The sequence below is a fragment of the Giraffa tippelskirchi genome, chromosome 8 (assembly GCF_054371585.1).
Source record: "Giraffa tippelskirchi isolate mGirTip1 chromosome 8, T2T-mGirTip1v1.2.pri, whole genome shotgun sequence".
NCBI lineage: Eukaryota > Metazoa > Chordata > Mammalia > Artiodactyla > Giraffidae > Giraffa > Giraffa tippelskirchi.
In genome coordinates this window covers 81,707,677-81,730,746 of record NC_137282.1, presented here as the reverse complement: position 1 = coordinate 81,730,746, position 23,070 = coordinate 81,707,677, and the positions used below count along the sequence as shown (strand labels likewise).

At 37.0% G+C, this 23,070-nt stretch overlaps 2 protein-coding genes across 7 annotated transcripts in view; one reads left to right on the top strand and one right to left on the bottom strand.

The window, feature by feature from the left end:
• The window catches only part of NADK2 (NAD kinase 2, mitochondrial), a 45,422-nt gene extending 30,265 nt beyond the window's left edge, over nucleotides 1-15,157 (top strand). For 2 of the 4 annotated variants that reach the window (XM_081520905.1, XM_081520906.1), the window contains 6 exons: nucleotides 399-464; nucleotides 1,794-1,889; nucleotides 7,715-7,770; nucleotides 7,907-7,960; nucleotides 9,957-10,080; nucleotides 13,055-15,157. In XM_081520905.1, coding sequence (XP_081377031.1) covers nucleotides 399-464; nucleotides 1,794-1,889; nucleotides 7,715-7,770; nucleotides 7,907-7,960; nucleotides 9,957-10,080; nucleotides 13,055-13,193 — 535 coding nt within the window. In that variant the 3' untranslated portion in view covers nucleotides 13,194-15,157. The remainder of the gene's footprint in view (nucleotides 1-398; nucleotides 465-1,793; nucleotides 1,890-7,714; nucleotides 7,771-7,906; nucleotides 7,961-9,956; nucleotides 10,081-13,054) is intronic. The other 2 variants (XM_081520908.1, XM_081520907.1) reach the window with 1 other exon arrangement.
• The window catches only part of SKP2 (S-phase kinase associated protein 2), a 55,433-nt gene continuing 34,121 nt past the window's right edge, over nucleotides 1,759-23,070 (bottom strand). For 2 of the 3 annotated variants that reach the window (XM_081520910.1, XM_081520909.1), the window contains exon 10: nucleotides 19,742-21,804. In XM_081520910.1, the coding sequence (XP_081377036.1) occupies nucleotides 21,591-21,804 (214 nt within the window). In that variant the 3' untranslated portion in view covers nucleotides 19,742-21,590. Of the gene's footprint in view, nucleotides 2,114-19,741; nucleotides 21,805-23,070 lie in introns of those variants that run through there. The other variant, XM_081520912.1, reaches the window with a different exon arrangement.

Genomic DNA, 23,070 nt, shown 5'->3' with positions numbered 1-23,070 from the left:
GAATATAAACTTCTAGAAGATTGTGTCTATTACATTTACTATTAAATCCCTAGTACCTTGCACAGTGCTTGTTAAAACATATTAGGCACTTAATAAATATTTATAGAATGAAAAAATATTGATGCTATCATTATCTCCATTTTATAGGGCAGTCTGTGGCTCAGAGAGGTGAAGTAAATTGCCCCAAGTCACACAGTTAATAAATAAGAGAGCTGGGCTAAGCCTGCGCTCTTCTTCAGTGTGTGCGATAAAATTGTAGTCTTCCTGAAAACTGAAGTGCTTTGGTTGGAAAATGTGAAGTGCGGCAATATTATTCCTGCCTCATTTATAATGTTCTTAAACTTAAGAACATTTTAAAAGCCCAATTTTTTTCTTTTCTCCTATTTGTTCTAACCTAGAATGTCTTATTCTTGGGCTGTAGCAGTGGACAATTTAAGAAGAAGTATACCCACTCTAAAGGGACTGTGAGTTTTATTGCTGCCTTAAAAAAATAATTTCCCTGAAACCAAAATTCTATGAGTTAACTAATCTTGATAAACCTGCATGTGAGAATGAAACTAAATTTGCTTTTTGTTTTGGACTCAACGTCTCTCTCCTGACTTTTCTTTCTCTTCACCTCTGCTTTTCTGTCCCCACTTACCTCTAATCTCTGGTTTCTACATGATTCTGGCATAATAGCAGCCATTCCTATGGATTTGGCTGACTTGTCTATATTGTATATAATAGACTAATGTACCTAAAATTCTTAATTTTCTAGGAAGACATAACAAAGCTTTGAAATAGATTAAATGTGAATATTAGACTTGCTGTCTTTTATTTTTAAAGAGAATGCTGACTTCAGAGAAAAAAACGACTTGGCGTTATATCATAGGAAGCATTCACAAACCACGAGCTTGGCAGGAGAAAATGAAAGGGTTAGAATAAGAGATAAATTATCCGTTGAATGTTAATATTTGCAGGCATGTCTAATAATTGTCATTGTTTTGAAAAGCTATATTTTGTTAAGGGTTTATTTTAGCTTTTTTATTTGCTGGATAAAAGTAAGTGTTGACTGTTGACACCATTATTTTAAGACATAGTTCATAAAAGAGGCTTCTGTATGTTTCAAAGACTCTTTGAATAGTTACAAATCACTTAAACATTCATGCAGTTAGAAAGTGGTGTCATCTTTTTTTTGCTGGTGTCAGAAAACCTAGTTAATCCCATGTTTATTAAATAATCTTAGAAATATAAATCTTTAAAAAAAATTACAGTTCTTATTTTATCCCTGGTTTTGTTCACTGGTCCAGGACTGGTTGAGACTTTTCTTTAGAACCTCATTATCTCTGCTAGCTTACTGTCAATTCAAAAGGCATATTAGTACATAATTTGAGAAACGAAAGTTTAGTAGAAACTGTTGGTAACTTGAGGGATTAGATGCAGACTTAGATGTGTCAAGGACTGGCTCCCAAGAATAAAACTCCCCTAGGAATGGTATTTTCTTTTTGAATTCTGAAATCATCTGTATGTTTCCATAGCAGTGCTAGGTAAAAATTTATAAGAAGTTCTTGTTTGAAATCTTAAAGGAAGGAGGTACATATAGGTCAGAGAAGGATGTAGACACATAGATATTTTTGAATTTTTTTCACTTAATCAGTATTGGAATTAGCATCATGATATGTGTCCCTACTAAGTCAGGTATGTCTAAGTCAGGATGACCTACTTAGATTTCATCAGCTCTGAAAAAGATACTTTATCTTATTTACCATGAGACATAAGTTCTGCAAATCCAGTTTTATATTCTCAATTCATAGGGCTTCCTACTACGAGATTTCAGTCGATGATGGTCCATGGGAAAAACAGAAGAGCTCTGGGCTCAATTTGTGTACTGGAACAGGATCAAAGGCCTGGTGAGTAACTTGGAATGTTGCTTATCAACTTTTGTGAAATCCTTTAAGTAATATAATTTGCTTGCTGTCTCACATTGGTGTATCTGAGGCCTCTGATTCGCAGGAAGGAGACTGGCGTTGATTTATTCGTTGGCTCAGTTTCTGTTGCCCTCATCGATTGGGTCCAAGAGTCTAGCTTTGACTTATAGCTCGGCCTGGGTCTGGTCATTCTTTATCTTCCTGTACTAGGTTTGTAAAGAGAAAAAAGAAAATGAATGTTTTTAGGGAGTGCATATTTTTAAAAAATGAATATTTTAAGTTATAAAGAAATGAAAACAAAGTACAGTACCAAAAAATATGCCAGAGGTTTGTGCATTCAAGGCCTAACTGGAGATAACCTGGGACATCCTGCAACCTGCCTACCCTATGACCCCTCTCTGGGAAGTCTTTTCCACATCTTAGCACACATGTGCCTATGCCTCCCTGACTTTTATCTGTAGCCTTCATCTCTAGTGAGTACAGGCTCATATTGTAAAATTACCTACTAACTACATAAGGATGTTAATAGCACTTCAGATTCAACACATTCAAAACTGAATTTATTGTCTTCCGTTGCTCTCCTGTGTTCCCTGTCTTGCTGAATATTATCACTGTTACCCTAGACTTCATAGTCTCAGGAAAACACATTATTCTTTAAAGCCTGGCTCTTAACTCTGGGTCTTCCTGTTCTCCCTCTGTACTTAGCAGTCTCTGAATCCTGTCAGATATACTTCAGAAATTCTAGCCCCTGCTTTTGAGTTTCTATGGCTGTTTCTTGGTGTTGGCCCCCATCTTTTTAGTGAATATTCCTTGTACCTCACCTTGCTTCTTCAGGCTGTTGTTCATAACTCCTACCACAGAGTAATATTCCCATAATGTAGATAGATCTCACTATTTCCCTTCTGTGCTTTAAAACTTCCTTGACTCCTGACTGTGTTCACCTTACTCAGACTGTCATATGAAGCCCTTTAAACATGAGCTGAGGTTCCTTGCCAGCCTACTCCTGCCTGACCCTAACCCATTACACTGGAGACTCTGCAGGCTACTTGCAATTCTTAGCACAAGCCTTGTTCTCTCTGGGCTTTTTGTTTTTGCTCAGTGTACCTTTTTCCTGCATTGACTGCCTGAACATTTTCCACTTTCCATCTACTGGCTAAACTTTCCAGTCTTCAAATGTCATTTAAATGTCAAAATCTTTGCTTAAGATCTTGTTCTTTTCATAAGCCTAATTAATCAGTCCTTTTTTTTTTGTCCTTACCCAGCACTTTTTCCTCATAGCACTGTTAGAGCACTTAGCACATAATTAGTTTCTAGTAAGTTCATACCCAGTTAGTTTGAGCAACTTGAGGCACATGGGATGGTGACTAGTGACTTTTTTTTCTGCTTAATTTTTTATATGCTTAGCACAGTACTTCATACTTACTTAAAATGCTTTTTTGAATAAATGACTACATGCTCACAAATACAGCTGAACCAGTACTTATCAAACTGACTTCAGTTTGAATTCTTTAAAATTGAGTTTTATTTCCCCTACCACTCACCTTATAGTTGAGTCCTGTGTTGATGTTGCGTTTAAGTAAGTATGGCTTAGATTAGAAGTTCTGTGTTTTCTGTGCTGCTTATTAAAATCTGCTTTGTCCTCAGTGCTCTAGTAGAGAGCCAGTTCTCTCTGTCTCTCTTACCATGTCCTGTCCCTGCCACCTTGGTTACTTAGTCCCTTTTCTTTTCTACTCAACCTTATGCAGCTTGCTTGCTTCTGACATGTTTTACTCTCCTGTTATTACTGATAATTCTTTCATTATGATTGCATTTCCCATGTATCATTTGATCCTTTTTCTCTTTAGAGAGTAAGGGGAGAAAAGAGAAGCATTGGGGGAGAAGAGAGAAGGCTAGGGATCAGAGATACTGAGGGAAAGCTTATATGTTCTGTACATTACATTAGTAATTTCAACTTACTGCAGTACCATCTTTGAGCACTTTCTTTGTCCCAAGTAAGTGTATTAGCTTGATTAAATTCTCAAGAATACTCTGAAATTAGTTAGTTTTATTTTCATTGATAGAGTATAAAAAGTCTCGAAAGTTAACTGACTTGCCCAAAGCCATGTGGTTTATAAATGGAGGAGGTAGGATTTAATTTCAGGGCTTACCTCTAAACCATAGACTTCCTGAGCCACAGAAGGAGGAAAAGCTTGGCACGTCCCCTGTGGGAGGTTATAAGAAGTGTTGCCCATGATAGTCACTCTTACTCCTTTAGCTGGAATGTAGTTACAGGCTGGGTGGCTAGAGGGGTGGGAAATACAGCCTAATCATGTGTCTGGGAGGGCGGAGGCAAGAGCTCAGGGGTTAGCTGCCCCATCTTGGCATTTCCAGAAATTCTTGCACAAGACGTAGGATGTGGTGGTCATGTTGCGTAACACACGTCTGTGCATCATCGCGGTGCCACTCACCTCGGTCCTCTTCCCGGTTGGAATGTGTTTGCAGCACACGATAGAGAAGTACCACAGAGCAGGATCGCTCATGTTTCCATGAGTTCTTAAGCCTGCTCCCAGTCCTCCTCCTCTGTACATTCTGTCCCAGCAGACCTAATTACGGATGAGGAGGTGTTCTTAAGTAAAAAGAAAGTTTTACTAGCTGATGAAGCTGTGAGACTCTTTTGCCTTTCAATTCGGTTGTCTTCAGTAGAAGTTATGTCCGATTTCACATCAGAACTCTTACAGTGGTGAAGGTTGTAGATCTAAGGAAAAAGTTATTGTTTGCTAGCTCACACCTGCTTTGGCATATAGTTTGTCTTTGATGTAGAATGTAAACCACTCCTAAGGGTAGATTGAATTGGCTGAGATTTAGATTACACCTGCAGGAAATTAGTTTTAATTTAACCCAAACTCAGAGAACTTAGTTTGTATTGACTTGTGGTATTCCTAATAAGTCATAGTTCTAGGAATGTGAGAACTTGTCTGGTAAGACTTCTGTTCTCTTAAACTAAGTCTTAACTATAGTAAAGATACATGAGTCACTATTATCTTTTGCCCTTTACATATTTTATTTCAGTGGGACCCTAATAAACAGCTTGTTTTTATGTGATTTTAAAATAGAATTCTAAAACAGTAATGAGGAATTAAGAGTGTAACTCATACAGATTTCCTTGCACTTGACATTTTTTTCAGTGTTGAGTTCTTGCCAAGAGCCAGATACTGCCCTCAGTGCCTTATGGCTTGTAGGGTTGTGACAGTAGTAATGCTAATGAGATAGGTTTTGTGAACCTCATACTAAACAAGAAGAAAATCACAACACTTGAAGTATTTTGCTTTCTACCACATAGTAAGTGTGAGCAAGAGGCGAGAATGGAGCTTGGGGTGTTTGGAATGTGAAGTTGGAGGGTGAGTAATAGTGAAAAATAGGCTAGGCAAGGGCCATATTTTAGATTTTTTTTTTTTTTTTTAGCATAAGGATATGGTCTGTGAATGACTCCAATTTTTTAATGTAAAAATTTGTATATCTGCATTTTTCTTAAGACAATGTCCAAAATGTTTTCACATTTCTCAAAATACGGAGAGTCTAGGATTAGAGCGGGTATATGGAGCATCTCTTATTCTTCCTCCCTCAAAATGGTAAGAGCCCCTAAATTAGGTTTAGAGTTGTGTGACTATGCACTGCTGTTCCTTTTCGAAGGAGCATCTACTGGGAAGAGGTAGAGGCAGGCGGAGAATCTAAATTGGCTGGAGGCATTGTGTTGTTTTTTTTTTTTTTTTTAAAAAAAACCTTTCCTTAACCACCTTTTTAGACCCTAGGTGGTTAAGGGTCTAACCACCTTTTAAAAGTTGCTACTTTTAAAAGTTACTTATGTTTGTGGTAATGTTTGTTCTTAAGTGGTTACGCATGGCATCTTGCTAAAGCTTTCTCACCTTCAGAAATGATTTTTATAATTTAGAGAAATACGTGTTTAAAAACTGTGTTAGGACTTCCTTGGTGGTCCAGTGGTTAAGAATCTGCCTGCCAGTGCAGAGCAGACAGGTTTGATCCCTCATCTGGGAAGATTACACATGCTGCGGAGCAACTCAGCCTGTGTGCCACAGCTACTGAGCCTGTACTCGAGAGCCTCAGGAGCTGCAACTACCGAAGCCTACATGCCCTAGAAACCCATGCTCTGCAACAAGAGAAGTCACCGCAGTGAGAAGCCCACGCACCACAACAGAGTAGCCCCCACTCGGCATAAATAGAGAAAAGCCCACAAGCAACAATGAAGACCCAGCGCAGCCAAAAAGTAAAAAATAAATAAAAATTAAAAAAATAAAAAAGTATGTTAAATAATACAAAGGGGATACAATGAAAAGCTAGTATTTTTCCATTTTATATTCTAGTACTAATCTCCAGATGTAACCACTCTATATATGTATATTTTTTAATATAAGTAACACAAGGAAATTCTGTATACATATATAGAACAGCTGACTCATTGGAAAAGTCCCTGATGTTGGGAAAGATTGAGGGCAGAAGGAGAAAAGGGTGTCAGAGGATGAGATGGCTGGACGGCATCACCGATGCAACAGACATGGACTTGGGCAAACTTCGGGAGATGCTGAGGGACAGAGAGACTTGGTGTGCTGCAGTCCATGGGGTTGCAAAGAGTTGGACACAACTGAGCGACTCAACAACAATACATATACACATACGCACACTGTATAATGCTTTTGGTTTTTTAACTTAACATGTTGATATCTTTCCACATTGGTATTATACATATGGTTGTTCATTTCAGTCGGTCAGTCGTGTCCGACTCTTTGCGACCCCATGAATCGCAGCACGCCAGGCCTCCCTGTCCATCACCAACTCCCGGAGTCGACCCAAACCCATGTCCATCGAGTCCGTGATGCCATCCAGCCATCTCATCCTCTATCGTCCCCTTCTCCTCCCATCCCCAATCCTTCCCAGCATTAGGGTCTTTTCCAATGAGTCAACTCTTCGCATGAGGTGGCCAAAGTATTGGAGTTTCAGCTTCAACATCAGTCCTTCCAATGAACACCGAGGACTGATCTCCTTTAGGATGGACTGGTTGGATCTCCTTGCAGTCCAAGGGACTCTCAAGAGTCTTCTCCAACACCACAGTTCAAAAGCATCAATTCTGTGGCGCTCAGCTTTCTTCACCGTCCAACTCTCACATCCATACATGACTACTGGAAAAACCATAGCCTTGACTAGACGGACCTTTGTTGGCAGAGTAATGTCTCTGCTTTTCAATATGCTATCTAGGTTGGTCATAACCTTCTGTAGTCTAGTCTTTTTAATATCTATGTAGTATTCTACTGAGTAGCTATATTTACCCAGCTTTCTGTGGTTTTGCTGTTATAAACCATGCTTCTGTAAATATTCTTATACTTGTCTTTGTGTATTATATGTGCAAGTATATTTTAGGATAAACTACTATATTGAAGAATATGTTCATTTTAAATCTTAACAGAGTTGTCTAATTGCAATTTCTATAATTCCATTAGTATATGAGCATACTTCTCTTACCATACCCATGTCAATACATTATCAGTTTTTAATCTTTAAAATCTGAGAAAAATCTGGTTTTAATGTCTCCTCAGGTATGAGTGACATTGAACATATTTTCATATGACCCCTGGACTGTTAACCCATGTACTTTGCCTACTTTTAAAAACTATATGAGGTGGCTATTGTTTTTTGGGTATTTTTTTGCCTGATAATTTCTAAGAGTTCTTTGTACATTAAGTTGATTATTCCTTTTTCATTTTTGGTATGTTTTTAGAACTAAAATAAGAAAAAATGTTTGTGGTATTTATTTCTAGGTCATTCAATATTAACAGAGTGGCACCTCAGGCTGTGGAAGATGTTCTAAATATTGGTGAGTACCAAATAGCTCTTATGTTACAATTATAATATGCTGTATAATGTATAGATTTTATTGTATGTTAGCTATATAGCACGTTACAAAATATTTTATTTAATCAAGGTATTTTCCCCCTTTCTTTTTCCAATAGCAAACCGACAAGGAAATTTAAGTCTTCCGTTGAACAGAGAATTGGTAGAGAAAGGTCAGTGACAAATGATCATAATCACTGACATTTTCAGTTAAGTTCTGTATATATTTTGAAGATGTTATCGTGAAATGTACTTGTCTAATTAAGCAAAGCATAGTACTTTTTTGACTCCAACAATATAATACCCCGTAAAATACATTGAATCAATAGAAAGTTTAAGTTGAAATTTTATGATTTTTGTCAACCATGGAAATCTAACTTCTGTGTCAAAACAGTGTGATTGCAAACTTTTCCTGGGGAATAGGAAAATGTAGAAAAATACACATCTGGCAAATAGGGAAATGCACACCTAAATTCGGTGTGCCATTAGTATCCTCTGAATGAGAAGGAATTCGTTGAGCTGTGAATGCTTACCTTCACATCACTAAAATGTTATCTTATCCTTTCCCTACATATTCCTGCCCAGTTATTTCAGCGTTCCTTTAAGAGAACCAGCACTGGTGGAGAAAGGATCCTTATCAGGGAATTTGAAGACCTGGGTTCCAATTCCAGACCAACCAGTCACTCAGTGAAACAATGGGCAAGACTGTTTCTTTGCTCCTCTGTTTCCTCAACAGTGGAATGAGGGAGTGGACATAGATTGCTGGGGAATTCTTCAAATTTGTCAAAAAATTATTTTAAAAAATATTTAAATTCATAAACTGAAAGTCACATTCATTTGATTTGCATATGAAATTTTAACACACTAAAGTCTATTCATCTACCAGGATCATTTTCGAAAGTATGGACCTCAAACTAAAGCTAAATAGTGTTGTCTCTGTTTAGTTGAAGAGTATCCTAAAAGATTTCAAGGTAAATTATTTTTAAAAAAACAACAAAAATCCAAACTATAGTTGCCTTTCTTACCTATGCTGCAATTGTCATCTGTAAACATTTGAATTTGAGAGTTATCATAACAGACATGTTCATATTGGTTGCCTTTAAAGTGATGTAGCAATACATGGTAAAGTATATTAACAGAGTCAGTTCATTTTATTTGTGTGTTTTGGATTCCCGTAAGACTTTCTTTGTTGAGATGGTTTGACAGGACTAAATCTCTTTGGTTGCTTTCAGTTCTCTAAAATAGATTGTTTTCTCCCTCTCTGATTTTGAGACCTAAAATATTATTTTAATCATGGCTTTGAGTTGGAATTAGTGTTAAATCTGTACCAAAGAAAGGAAAGTGAGGCATTTATAGTAACTGATTCTTCATTAGATAATTTAACTTAAAACAATGTATATAAAACAACTGAAATTTATATCAGTTATATAAAGTAATTTAAGGGTATATATAAAATAGTGATTTCTTTTAATAAACATACTGCTTTACTGAATGAATATTATTCCTTTGAAGATTTGACTTATCTTCAGAAGCAATAGTGAATGCCAATGGTGCAGTCACTGTTACAGACACTTCATTTAATTCAAATGAAATTTTGGTATAAAAGGTAGATTATCTGATAGTCTTGTGATGTCTTTTAATGTGGTGTTCAACTAAATGCTTTTTTCAAGCCCGGTTTCTTTGTACAGTTGTCTTTAACCAGTTTGTGCTCTGCATGCCAACTTTGTGTGCCTCTTGGTTAGGGAGAAAGTAGATCCCAAAGACTTGTAGAAATGCCTCATGAACGAACCTTTTGGCATGGTGTTTTGGAAAGGAACTTATTACTATTAGCGAGGGATTATGTCAACTCAAGTTCCATTTTTGAGTGCTTCAAACTAGTTTCTCTTTGTTTACTGACTTTATAGTCCTCCCTTCCCCCACCAAAGGTACCTATTTCTGCTATCCTGTGGGTGATGTAGGCTTCTGTGGGCTAATCTAGGAACATACTCCTTGTTTATAAGCATTTTTTTTAATGGAGTTTGTCATGAGTTCCAAGAAACTTGCTGCCAAACAGACTTTTGGAATAGAACTGCCTTTAAATTGGGGATGGCATCCATTCTCATTTTGCACTTCTCAGAAGTGACTGTTTTTCATTGAATGTGCTAATATTTGGCATTTTTTCGTTTATAGTAACAAATGAATATAATGAATCACTGCTCTACAGTCCAGAAGAACCAAAAATACTTTTCAGTATTCGAGAACCAATAGCAAACAGAATTTTCTCGAGCAGTCGTCAGCGTTGTTTCACCTCAAAGTAAGCTTCCACAATCTTCTTGTAGCTGTTTTCCTCCCTTGTAATTAATTATAAAGCACATTTGGCTGTGAAAGTATTCAGTTTCATTAAATCACTCCTTCAAACTTAATCATGCAGGAAAAGTAGAACCTGTGGAGCTAAAGGGGTATCACGCTAATAATCTGGCTAAAGTGATATTTTCTCTAAAACTTACTGTTTCATTTTAGAGAAACTAAAATTTAACTGAATAGAAAGGACATGGCTATTTAATTGGGTAATGTGTGCTTGTTTGTTTTTACTTTATTAAGTAAGACACAGTAAGATCAGATTGTCACTTCAAAAGAAACTGACTGGAAAGCAACTTTTTTTTCATATGCTGTGGAATAAAAGCAGGACATACATTCATATAAAGCCTAAATTGTATAGCAACATAAAGGACTCATTTCTTTCAGCTTTTCCCTACAAGTGAATCTCCCACCCATGCCCACATATATTAAATTTGCCACAGATTTTTTTTTTGAGGGGAGGAAGATATACAAAAATGTTTGTAATTTTTGTAAAGGTTGCCCAGTCTTCCAGACTAACAAGAAAACTTAACTATAGTTAGGGCGTCCCTGATACTTCAGCTGGTAGAGAATCCATCTGCAATGCAGGAGACCCCAGTTTGATTCTTGGGTCAGGAAGATTCCCTGGAAAAGGGATAGGCTACCCACTCCAGTATTCTTGGGCTTCCCTGGTGGCTCAGATGGGAAAGAATCCACCTGTAATGCGGGAGGCCTGAGTTCGATCCCTGGGTTGGGAAGATCCCCTGGGAGAAGGGATCGGCTACCTACTCCAGTATTCTTGCCTGGATAATTCCATGGACAAAGGAGCCTGGCAGGCTACAGTCTATAGGGTCACAAAGAGTCAGACACAACTAAGCGACTTTCACTTTCACTTTTCATCTCATGGCAAGCAAAGAATAGTTCAATTACAAATTGCTTCTTACAGTGTGCATATACTTTTTTGAAAATGCATAATTGATTTTTTCCAGCAAAGACACTAAAAAGGATAATGATCATATTTAAAAATCACTTAATCATTTGAGAGTTAATTTTGACTAATCAACACATCTATACTCAGATTGGGTAAGACTAAAAGATTCATTTAAATGTTTGCTCATGTAAGTAGGAGAACAGCTTTCTGACTTTGATTGGAAAATATTTCTTAGCAACAGGATTGACAAGTTGAACTAAATTAGAGTTACTAACTTTTGTTAATCAAGACACCGTCAAGAAAAGAGGCAAGCCACAGAGTGAAATAGTATCTATGTCCAGCAGTGGACTCATATCCAGAATATATTATAAAAATTCTTACAAGTCAGTAAGAAAGAAGGCAGGCAACCCCTTAGAAAAATGGCTGAAAGTCTTGGACAGGCATTTTGCAAAAGAGAATATCCAAATGGCTGATAAGTGTATGGAGAAACATCCTTGACCTTATTCATCTGAGAAATGTAAATTAAAACTGTATCATATAATACCATAGTCATGTAAGGATGTGAGAGTTGGACCTTAAAAAAGGCTGAGCACCAAAGAATTGATGCTTTTGAATTGTGGTGCTGGAGAAGACTCTTGAGAGTCCCTTGGATTGCAAGGAGATCAAACTAGTCAATCCTAAAGGAAGTCAGTCCTGAATATTCATTGGAAGGACTGAAGCTCCAATACTTTGGCCACCTGATGTGAAGAGCTGACTCACTGGAAAACACCCTGATGTTGGGAAAAATTGAGGGCAGGAGGGGAAGGGGGCGACAGAGAATGAGATGGTCGGATGGCATCATCGACTCAATGGCATGAGTTTGAGCAAACTCCAGGAGATAGTGAAGGACAGAGGAACCTGGCGTGCTGCAGTTCATGGGGTTGCTTAGAGTCAGATATGACGGAGCAACTGAACAAATACAATACCACACCCACTCACCAGCCTAGCTAAAATACCAATTGTTGATAAGGTGAAGCAACTACAACTTTTATATAAAAGTGGAGCAACTAGAACTTTTATATACAATTTGTATACTGTTAAGAATAATATGGAAAATTGTTTGGCAGTTACATACCAAAGCTGAATATAGAACATGCAGGGACTCAGTGATTCTGCTCCAAGATATATATCCAGCAGAAGTGTACACACTGACAGATATGTATGCACCAAAAGACATACTCAAGAATATTCATAGTAGCAATGTTCCCAATAGATCAAAATCCTACTGTCCATGGATAGTAGAAGACATACTTAAATTTTGGTATTTTCATATAATGCACGTGTTCTCAGACAGCAATGAAAATGAACCCAGTGCTGCTACATATGATAACATGGATGATTTTACAAGCATACTATTGAGCATAAGAAGCCAGATACAGGCATATTTATTGTATTCTTCCATTTATATAGAATTTCAAGAATAGACAAAGCTATTTTACTATGGTGATTGAAATTAGGATAGTGGATATGCTTGGGAAGGAGGGGCTGGGAGACTGGGAGATGGGTTAAGAGCAATGAGGGAACTTCCCGGAACTGGGTGTAACATTCAGTTCCTAATTTGGGTGATGATTACACAAGTGTGTTCATTGAGCTGTACCCTGATAATTTGTGCCTTTTCTATCTGTTGTATGTAAGTAAAAATTTTACATGACAATAGTTGCATTCTTGCTCAATACTTAAAATACTTGTAATAAAGTTGAAAAAGCTCCTATGAGTTCCATCAAGTCTGAACTTGTTCACTTTTAAGTGTTTGGGTAAATGGAGCGGATTATCCTGAACATTTCAACTTTGAGATTTTTTTGGGTAATGTCCTCATATTGACATAGTCACTAATTCTCTCGTAACAAAGGGCAGGGCAACTTAATTTTTAAAATCAAGGCCAAATGATCTACCTGCCAGTTTACATAAAAACTCAGTATTTTAAAGAAACTGCAGTTAAAAGAAAGTGTTGATATTTAACAAGATGTCTTTCTCTGCCTAGGGTGTGTGTGCGTTCTCGGTGTTGGGATGCATGCATGGTTGTGGATGGAGGAACTTCCTTCGAGTTTAATGATGGAGCCATTGCTTCAATGTTGATCGAGAAAGAAGATGAGCTTCGAACTGTGCTTCTAGAGCAGTGAAGGATTGCCTCAGATAACAATTTTGATTGCCAGAGAGATAGTTTTACTGCAGGAACAGCCTACCAGTCATAAAGCTACAGTTTTTGGTTGTTGTTGAGACTGATTGGCCTTGGGCTGAAAGGTGACCAAGAAAGTGAGATTTGCATTATTCTTCTGATGGATTCTGATGAAAAAGATGTTCACTGTGTAAGAAAATGGAGGACTAAACTGATTAGAATTCATAACAGTGAAGTTTTGATACTGCTTACAATTGGTTTCCAAGAGTGCTGGTATCTTTATAAATTTAGAGAGGTAGGCTCAAATAAAAGATTGAATGTTTAGGATTTGAAATTTAACTGTACCAGTTTTTTTTTTCCCTTCGTTTTCCTCTTCACTTTGTGGAATTGGTCAGACCAAACACATCTCATTTGATTAGTATTTTTTTATAGTACCTAAAGATCAAGATTTTTTAAAAAACTTTGATGGAGAATTTTGATAAATCCTGACATTGACCTAATTGAAGTAGGTAAATGTGTTTTTATATATCTGCCAAGAGTTTTCTAATTCAGAACACAATGATATTGTTATGACTATTGATTTAAAAAGTTCAATCATTTTTGAAATTATAGATGTTTTCATTTAATTGACTATCAGGTTAATTTTGACAATACTGGGTGAAATATATACGGACAAAATCATGGCACTATTACAAATGTATTAATTAGCCAATAATTATTTTAGGTCTTTGGTAATTTTTTTTAATGATTTGAGGCTGATAAAGTTCTTCCGTATTTAAAACTCTCTAAATATGGATTTAAAGACTAAAAGGATGAACTGATTAGGCACATTCTGAGTTTGGTAAAACCTATAAAAATTTTTACCTAGTGTTAGGAGTATTGTCAGAAAGAAAATGGATTGTTTAATAAATATGCAAAACATTTTAGTTTTGGAATTGCCTTACTTATTATCATGGTAGGTTTTACCTAGCTCATATTCCAAGTTTTACACATTAGGTTTGGAGGATAAAATGTTGTGGCTTTTCTTTTTTTCCCATTATGACAGTTTCTTTACCTAATTCCCAATCTACTTATAAGTAATCCTAGAATTATCACAAAAAGTTTCTCTTGCAGCCTCATGAGACACTTGGTATTCTTATTCCAATTATTCAAAGTTGTGTTTTTTCTTTTCCACTTGCTGTTAAAAATTTGTCTTCAATGACTGAAATATTTATTGAACACGACTCTGTGCCATGTACTATGTCAGGTGCTGGATGTACACTGGTGATCTGAACAGCCACTATCCTGATAGAACTGAATCTGGTGAGCTCAGAAGTAGATTCTGTGAAAACGAGGATGTGTAATCAAACCGAGTGCTCTTAGTTTTGGCAACATTTATCATGTTCTTGTCAGATTTTTTAAGTAATATTATTATACAGAGATAATCTTAGGTTTTGATGTATATCCAGAACAAGAATTTGTTTTTCTTAGTTGAGAGTAATTGCATAGATACTACTCGCAAGAAGTTTACATGATGCATACAATAAAAATTGGTGTTTTCCCAGAGATGGATCTAGTTTCTGGTGTGATTTAATAACGATATACTTAAGATACCACTTTATAAATAAGTGAAATTCCATACTACAGAAACTCCCTAACAGTAGTTTAAAATACCTTTTTGACAAAAATGCCAACTCCATCTTTAATATCAAGGAAATCTGATTGTTCAAAATGGTACATAGATCTGTTTAATATGTAACATATTAATAGGTAACCTGCTATGTAAAATTGTTCATAAGCCATATTTTAAAGGCTTAAAAACTACTTAATGTGCTCCATTTGTGATATAACCTCTAACATTTCTGACCTGTTGTGGCATTTATTTGTAAGAGATGATGAGAGGCAAAGGTTGTTAGAATAGCAAAAAAAAGGAATGCATTCCTTTTAATGGCAACTACATGTGAATAAAAGTAAACCATTGTTATCTTTTCTTTTTTAGTTCATTTATTTTTTCAGCTCTTATGGGTCATTATTTGAAAACCAGATTGCCCCAAAATATTGTATTTCATGTCTTTTTTCCACACTATCTATTATTCTTTTCCCTGTTGACTTCATTCACTGCTAATATGGGACACAGTGCTTCCTTGTAAATGTAGATTCTTCAGATATTTTGAGTTAATGTTTTTGATGTTCCATATGTATTTATATTCATGGACCCAGTAAATCAAAATCATATTACATGAACTGCTGAACTGGAAAGAAGAATTATTTTAAATGCAGTTTATTCCTTAACATTAACCATGAAGGATTAGGGTGTAAATCAATAAGAAGGCTTATATATAAGTTTTCTACATGAAGAAACGTATAAAGAATATTTTTTAAGTGTCATAGGCTTTATTTTATGATAGATATTTTTAGAAAATTGACTGGCTAAACGAGGAGGAGCTAAAAGGAAAAAATGGAAAAGGATGTTTTAAGTGTTAATATGAATATTTTATAGGCTAGCAAAGGCATGGATTATAACTAATTTTGTTCTCCCATTTTTAATAATCATCAGTGGTTAAAAATTCAAAATTGGGATCCTGAAAAGACTGTTGAAGAGGTCTATCTGAACAATACACACCTTTTTATACCAGAAGATTGTGAGTTCACTGGGAGTAGGGATCATATGTTTCGATTTGTGCAATGAATACTTGAAAACCTGCATAGCTAGAGAAGAAATCTGTTATAATAAACGATGGTTTTACATGCTGAAACAACATTGTTAGGGAGTCTATATGTCAGGGGGTGATGTATTGATAGTTGCAGTTAGTAGGACAGCATTTGAGAAACTTTTTTTTTTAACAAACCATTCTTTTAAAATGTTTTCCCCAACTGCAACTTTTTTTTTTTCTCCCTACACCTCCTACACCTATTCTCTTTCAATGATTGAAGAGAGCTTGAATGATTTGTTAGGTTGTCATCATACTAGACTGGTTCTTTGCTTTCACAAGTGGCTTCCCGGTGGCTCAGATGGTAAAGAATCTGCCTGCAATGTGGGAGACCTGGGTTCGATCCCTGGGTTGGGAAGATCCCCTGGAGAAGGGAACGGCTACCCACTCCAGTATTCTGGCCTGGAGAGTTCCATGGACTGTGTAGTCCACGGGGCCACAAGCAGTCAGATACGACCAAGCGACTTTCACAAGAAAAATCTATTTAAAATACCTTTGGTAACTAAGCTTTGTTACATAGCTATTTCCTCCTGCTTCAGAGCTTTCCTTCCAAGCATCATTTTGTGATAAAATGATTTTTCACAATGATTTTTCTATTCATCTTTGAAGAATTTCCATTAGTCTTTAAAATGGGTTGTTGTGGATTATTCACTTACCATGTAGTTTTGGATTAAAATATCACCAAAGTCTTAAACCCTCTATTTTCTGGTTCTTGCAGCAATACCACTGGAAATTAACTTAGTTACTATCCTGAGTAGTAAATTAATAGTTTTGAGTAAACAGACACTTTAAAAGCCAATGTAAATGACCAAGTTTTGTTTAAAACACAACATGAAATGCATGGTCATGTTGGGATATGATCAATTCCAATGTGCCTGTTCATTTTAAAATGTGTGTCTATGGAGAAAAGTCTGCCTTCTTGTCTCTCATCAATCACAGCCCCTGTCATCTGAAGACCTTAAATACAGTGATTTTACTGCTCAAATGTACAAGGTAGATATTTTGATATTTGGTTTAAGGAATACCAAAATATCAGCATCTTGATATTTAGATTCACTAAAAAGTAACTCAAACACTAGAGCAAGACAAATCCATAAAATGAGTTTAGGCTTTAGGGTTTCAACCTGTATAAGGAGTTAGCGTCTTGGTGGAGAGCTTTATGACTTTCTGGGACCCTTGGCTGGGTGCGGATGGGGAGAGGAGAGGTAACGAGAGAGAAGGTTGCCTTCTGTTTGTTCCAAGGTTAGGTTATCCAATGGAAAGGTGTTTCCAGTTTCCCTGGACCATTTAGTGCCTTTCCTCATGTTCTAGACCTTGCCCTGTCCTCGACATTGTAGATCATTAGTCAATGTTGGATTGTAATTAAGTTCACCATGATAGAAGGGACACAGTCACTTTATCCAGAAATAAATATTTTGCATTTGGCCAGAGTTTACCTAATAATCTTGGGAACTTGCAGCTAGGGTACAGAAGAGGAATCAAGAGCCACAGGCAGACTGTTAACATCATTGTTGTTCAGTCTCTAAGTCATGTCCGACTCCTTGCAACCCCACGGACTGCAACACACTAGGATTCCCTGAAGTCCTTCACTGTCTCCCGGAGTTTGCTCAAAGTCATGTCCATTGAGTAAGTGATGCTATCTAACCATCTCATCCTCTGCTGCCCTCTTTCGCCTTCAATCTTTCCCAGCATCAGGGTCTTTTACAATGAGTCAGCTCTTTGCATTAGGTGGCCAAAGTATTGGAGCTTCAGCATCAGTCCTTCCAATGAATATTCAGGGCTGATTTCCTTTAAGATTGACTGGTTTGATCTCGCTGGCCGAAGGGACTCTCAAGAGTCTTCTCCAACACCACAGTTCGAAAGCATCAGTTCTTCAACGCTCAGCCTTCTTTATGGTCCAACTCTCAAGTCCATAATGACTACTGGAAAATCCATAGCTTTGACTATATAGATCTTTGTTGGCAAAGTGATGTCTTCTTTTGAATATGCTGTCTAGGTTTGTCATAGCTTTCCTTCCAAAGAGCAAGCATCTTAATTTCATGGCTGCAGTCACCATCTGTAGTCATTCTGAAGCCCAAGAAAATAAAATCTGTCACTGCTTCTTTTTCCCCTTCTATTTGCCATGAAGTGATGGGAACAGATGCTGTGACCTTAAGTTTTCTGAATGTTGAGTTTTAAGTCAGCCTTTTCACTCTCCTCTTTCACACTCATCAAGAGGTTCTTTAGTTCCTCTTCATTTTCTGCCACTAGTGGTATCATTTGCATATCTGAGGTTACAGATATTTCTCCTGACAATCTTGATTCGTAAAAAGAATGAAAGGCATATGGTGTGTGCCTCTTGAAGGAAGACAGTAATACCATCTATCCTGTCTCCTTGCTATGATGTTCAAAAAATCCTTGACAGACTGAGCCTCTAGATCAGGGTTTCTCAACACTGGCACTGAGGTTTTGGATCAGATGATTCTTTATTGTGGGGAGCTGTCCTAGCTATTGTGGGATGGTTAGCAGCATCCTCGGTATGTACCTGCTGGAGGCCAATAGCCCCTTTCCACTTGTGACAACCAAAGCTGTTTTCAGATGTTACCAGTGTCTCTTGGGTGGCAAACTCACTCTTAGTTAGGAGCTTTTTGCTGCTAGATCTAACTACCAGTTTATGGAAATAGGGGACACATGAGCCTGTTAAACATTATTCCAGGGATGGATCACATCAGTAAAATCCAGAATGGGGAACACTGGACAAGCAACCTAGTTTCTTCCATACATAAATTGTAAGGATAATAAAGAAGAGGAACACTAAGAGACTAAAGAAAATGTCAATGTCAACCAAATGCAAAGTGTGAGCCGTGTTTGGAGCCTGAGCAAAACAAATCTATGTAAGAAAACAGTTTTTAGACAGCTAGGGAACTTGCAACATCATCTTGATATTTACTGTTTCAGAATTAAATCAGAAGACTATCTTTCAGAGGTAGATACTGAACTATTCATGAAGTCATGGGTCTCGGTTTTGCCTCAAAAATGATCTTGTGAGCATGTGATATCCATGGGATGGCAGGCATGGGTGCAATGAGATTGGTCATGAGTTAATGACCTTTGAAAGCAGAAAATGAAGTTCATCATTACCTTTTGCATTTAACATTTTTGATAACAAAAAAGGAAGCAAAAAACTGGGTAATATTCAGGAAGAACCACCATTCTACTATTTGAATGCATTCAAAAGGAGTTAATTACTAGAAGATCTCTGGATATAGGGTAAACTATTCAAATAGTTTGCTAATGAGAATAAAATGCACAGCATAAGCTGATCAAGTCTATATTTAAAAAGTGCTACGAGCGGATTTTTATCAATAGTACTTGATACTTTATTGATAGTACTTATCACTTAATCTCAAATGTCTTATAAAATATGTTAATACTTTAAGAAGCACTTTAACCATAACAAGCCTATATTTAGTACCTTGTCAAAGAATTATAAACATTTTAATTTGACAACACATGAAGTAGATGGGGCAAAAGGGACCATGTTATGGCTTGTTTTAAAGTGCCTTGTTCAGAGAGTTGGGGCTTCCCTGGTGGCTCTGTGGTAAAGAATCTGCCTGCAATGCAGGAGATGCAGGTTTGATCCCTGGGTCAGGAAGATCTCCTACAGAAGGAAATGGCAGCCCTCTCCAATATTTTTACCTGGGAAATCCCATGGACAGAGGAGCCTGGTGGGCTACAGTACATGGGGTTGCAAGAGTAGGACATGACTTAGCACACACACACGAGGGCTGAGATAACTCTCACACCATACCTAATGCTCGTTTTAACCAGAGTGCTTAAGAAAAATAGAGAAAGAAAAAAGGACTACAACTTAGCTGAAGTATTCATTTTTATAAAAATGTGTTTTATTTTAAAACAAGTCTATAAAAGTAGAAATCACATACAAAAATACAGATTACTCTGACGTGTTAGCAAAATAGCTTATGGCTGGACTTGAGTTTGGAAGTACTGTATGTGTGAGGGCATCCGGAAATCAGAGGCCAACCGGATCCTCCCTCCAGCTCGTGTCACTAATCTGTAAACAATAATTTCAAGTAGTATGTAGCACTTTCAAACTACTACAAAATTGAAACCTGATCATTTCCCGTAGGTTTGAGCAGATAAGGGCACTTCATACCATTGTTTCTAACATCTCAAAGTTCTGATTTTTAAAAAAAGCAATGTTAATAGAAATGATGAGTTTGGGCTTTTTGCTCCATTTTGAACATATGGGAAGGTCATCGATTTAAATAAGAAATTAGTGTTTTGTGTTTTTTTTTTTTTTTAAGTAGAATTTAATCCTTTTGCTTCTATGTATCATTAAAAAAAAAAAATCACTGATGCTATCAAAAGGTTCAGCACTCAAGTCTTGACTTTTATGCATGTGCCAGCTGTGGTTATTGCTCTGAAACTGCACAGAACATACACCTTCTTCTAGTGTATATTCCTAATTGAAAGGAACATGCAGTTCTTAGGTAACTCCAGGTCCAGAACTTTACAAAATGGGTTGCTAGAAACAATCATTGTGGGAGGCCATTAAAATAAAAAAAGACAATTTAAAATACTTGATTCCAGAGTAAAAATAACTTTGAGAACCTTAGTGAAAAGGAAAACAGCAGGTATCTGCGGTTCAGGATTCCATCCAACATTTCAAGAATCAAAGAATGACTGGTTCCTACCTCTCTAAAACAAAGTACGTCATTTTAAAAGCTAAAGAACCCATGTTAACATAATTTGATCATAAAGTCAGAAGTCCACAATTCAATTTCCTCAGCTAATTCAGAACGCTGCCAACACAGTACATAAAGGAAATAAAAGTATTAGTCACTCAGCCGTGTCCGACTTTTTGCGACCCCATGGACTGTAGCCCGCCAGGCTCCTCTGTCCATGGGGTTCTCTAGGCAAAAATACTGGAGTGGGTTGCCATCTCCTCCTCCAGGGGACCTTCCCAACTGTACATAAAGGAGACTTCATTAATGTGCATTAGAGGATACCCCAGGTTAACCTGTTCTAGAAAACTGTCTCGAGTCTTTAAATTCTATACCAATTCTATACCTCTGGTTGGCCGATTATTTCTTTACTTAGGTTTTAAGGTGAATGACCTGGGGCTATTTGTTTCCATCAACCTGACTGCGAACCTAAAGGCACAGTTGAAATGTCTATTTCTCTTGCTATCCTCAGAAGAGATTGCTGCAAATCTACTCTATGATTCTCATTCTTTTCAGCTTACAATACAAATAGCTTATTATTTTTTGCAACCTATGTCTTATAATAAAGCAGTGCTGAAAAATTAAATAGAAGAAAGTTCAGTTGCCATATAGGCTATGAAAATGATTTGCTGGTGGTGATTTTTAAGCTTGATTCTAAATAGATTTATGAAGAACGGCACTTGGAAGACGTGGTTCAAATTCTGCTATTTAAGGTATCTTGAAATTATAGGCTCACTCTCCCTAAAATTTCAAAAAGCATAGAGCTTAGGCTCTTAAGGATATAGCAGTGATAAAAGCTTTCATAGTCATTTCTAAAAAGCAACACTTCATAGTTTTCTCTCTCCAATGGTTCTCTAAAATATACTTGCAGAAGGAAGGCAACAGAAAACCAAGAATAAAAATAGCTGAACTCTCCACAATTGGGCTTCCTGCTTACTTTCCCCGTTCAAAGAAAAGAGGAGACACCATCTTGCAATAGAGGCTTCATAGACAACTGGGCTTCTCCAGTGACAGTCGGCATTTGATGCCCCATATCTCTTGGTTCTTCTTGTTGCCAATGGTCGGCCTGGCGATGGTGGTGAAATGGGAGCAATTAATCTGTAGATGAGGGAGGGCTTCCTTTAACAGCTGAAGGGTACCCTCTGGCACAATTCCAAAGACTTGTAGTGTTTTTAATGTGGGAATTTCTCCAAGTTCACTGGAAAGGAAGAGAAAGACTTTCAGAGTAGCAGTATCTATGGTAACTGTGCCACTAGAGTTACATGATCCGATTTTTACACTTTGTATCATATTTTATACAATACAAACTGAGGACATAATTTGCAATGATTCAAGGAAATAGCAAAGGTGAATCAAACCACAAAGCACAAGCCATAGCTTGGGCAATATGGTCTTGGGAAACACAAAAGTGTGTTTTGTTGAATTTCTAATAACCAAAAAACTCCTAGGTTTATTTCAAATCCAAACATATTTGCTTTCTTTCTCCTTCCTGGTTTACATTTGTGTGTCTGTGTGTTTTTTTCCCACTCTTGGTTTATACTGAAAAATGTCACTGTGTTGGGAGGGGAAGCCAGCAAGCTAGTGATGGTAAAAGTAAATGTTTTACTATGGCATAAGCTGGAATCACGAAAGGTTACATGCAACTTAAGGATAAGGACTTGATCTTTATTTGAACGAGGCCTGCCCTCTTGAAAGGAGATGTGAGCAGAGTCAATAACTTCCTAGTAATGGTTAATTGTCAACAAGTCTATTACATATGATGGAACCTAACAGTGACTTCATGATACTATTCTCAGGTCGTGTGTCAGGTGCAGATAGACACAACAGATATTTTACTTCTCTGCATATTACCTTTTTTTTTCCCTGTCACATGGAAGTCAGTCATCTTCGTAAGTATTTCACATTAAGTGAAACCTAACTATGTCAACAGTGAAATTCTGGTCCACAAAAAAGGGAGCCTGTTTTCCCAAAGCAAATATGCTTTGGTAATGATTCTTTTTTCTTAACTCAGGACTACAGGCTTAGAAATTCATCTCTCTGATCTATATTTACTCCAGGTTGGGACACACAGTCCAGAGTCTCAGGAAAGGGAATATTTGGTTTGGTGTTTCAACAAAATCCCATGGCAGATCAATGAGAACATCAATTTCCTAGAATCAGAAGCATCCTTTATATTTTCATACTGCCAATAATTACTTAATAAAGCTTCCTTATAGTAACTGTCAGCTTGCCTCTAATCTTTCTTCCTTTCAGCTTAGTGTATATGCCAATGACCAAGGCATCTTCATAAAGCCTAGCTCAGATTAAGTCCTTCCCGTTTGAAATTGTTGATGCCTCCCTCGTGTTTACAGAACTCAAACCATCTATTGGCCTTAAGACCTTCCATGCTAATCCTGCTCTCCCACCCTTCCCACTCCCCATCTCAGTGTATTTATCCTACATTTAGCAGAGTTTTAAACACCAC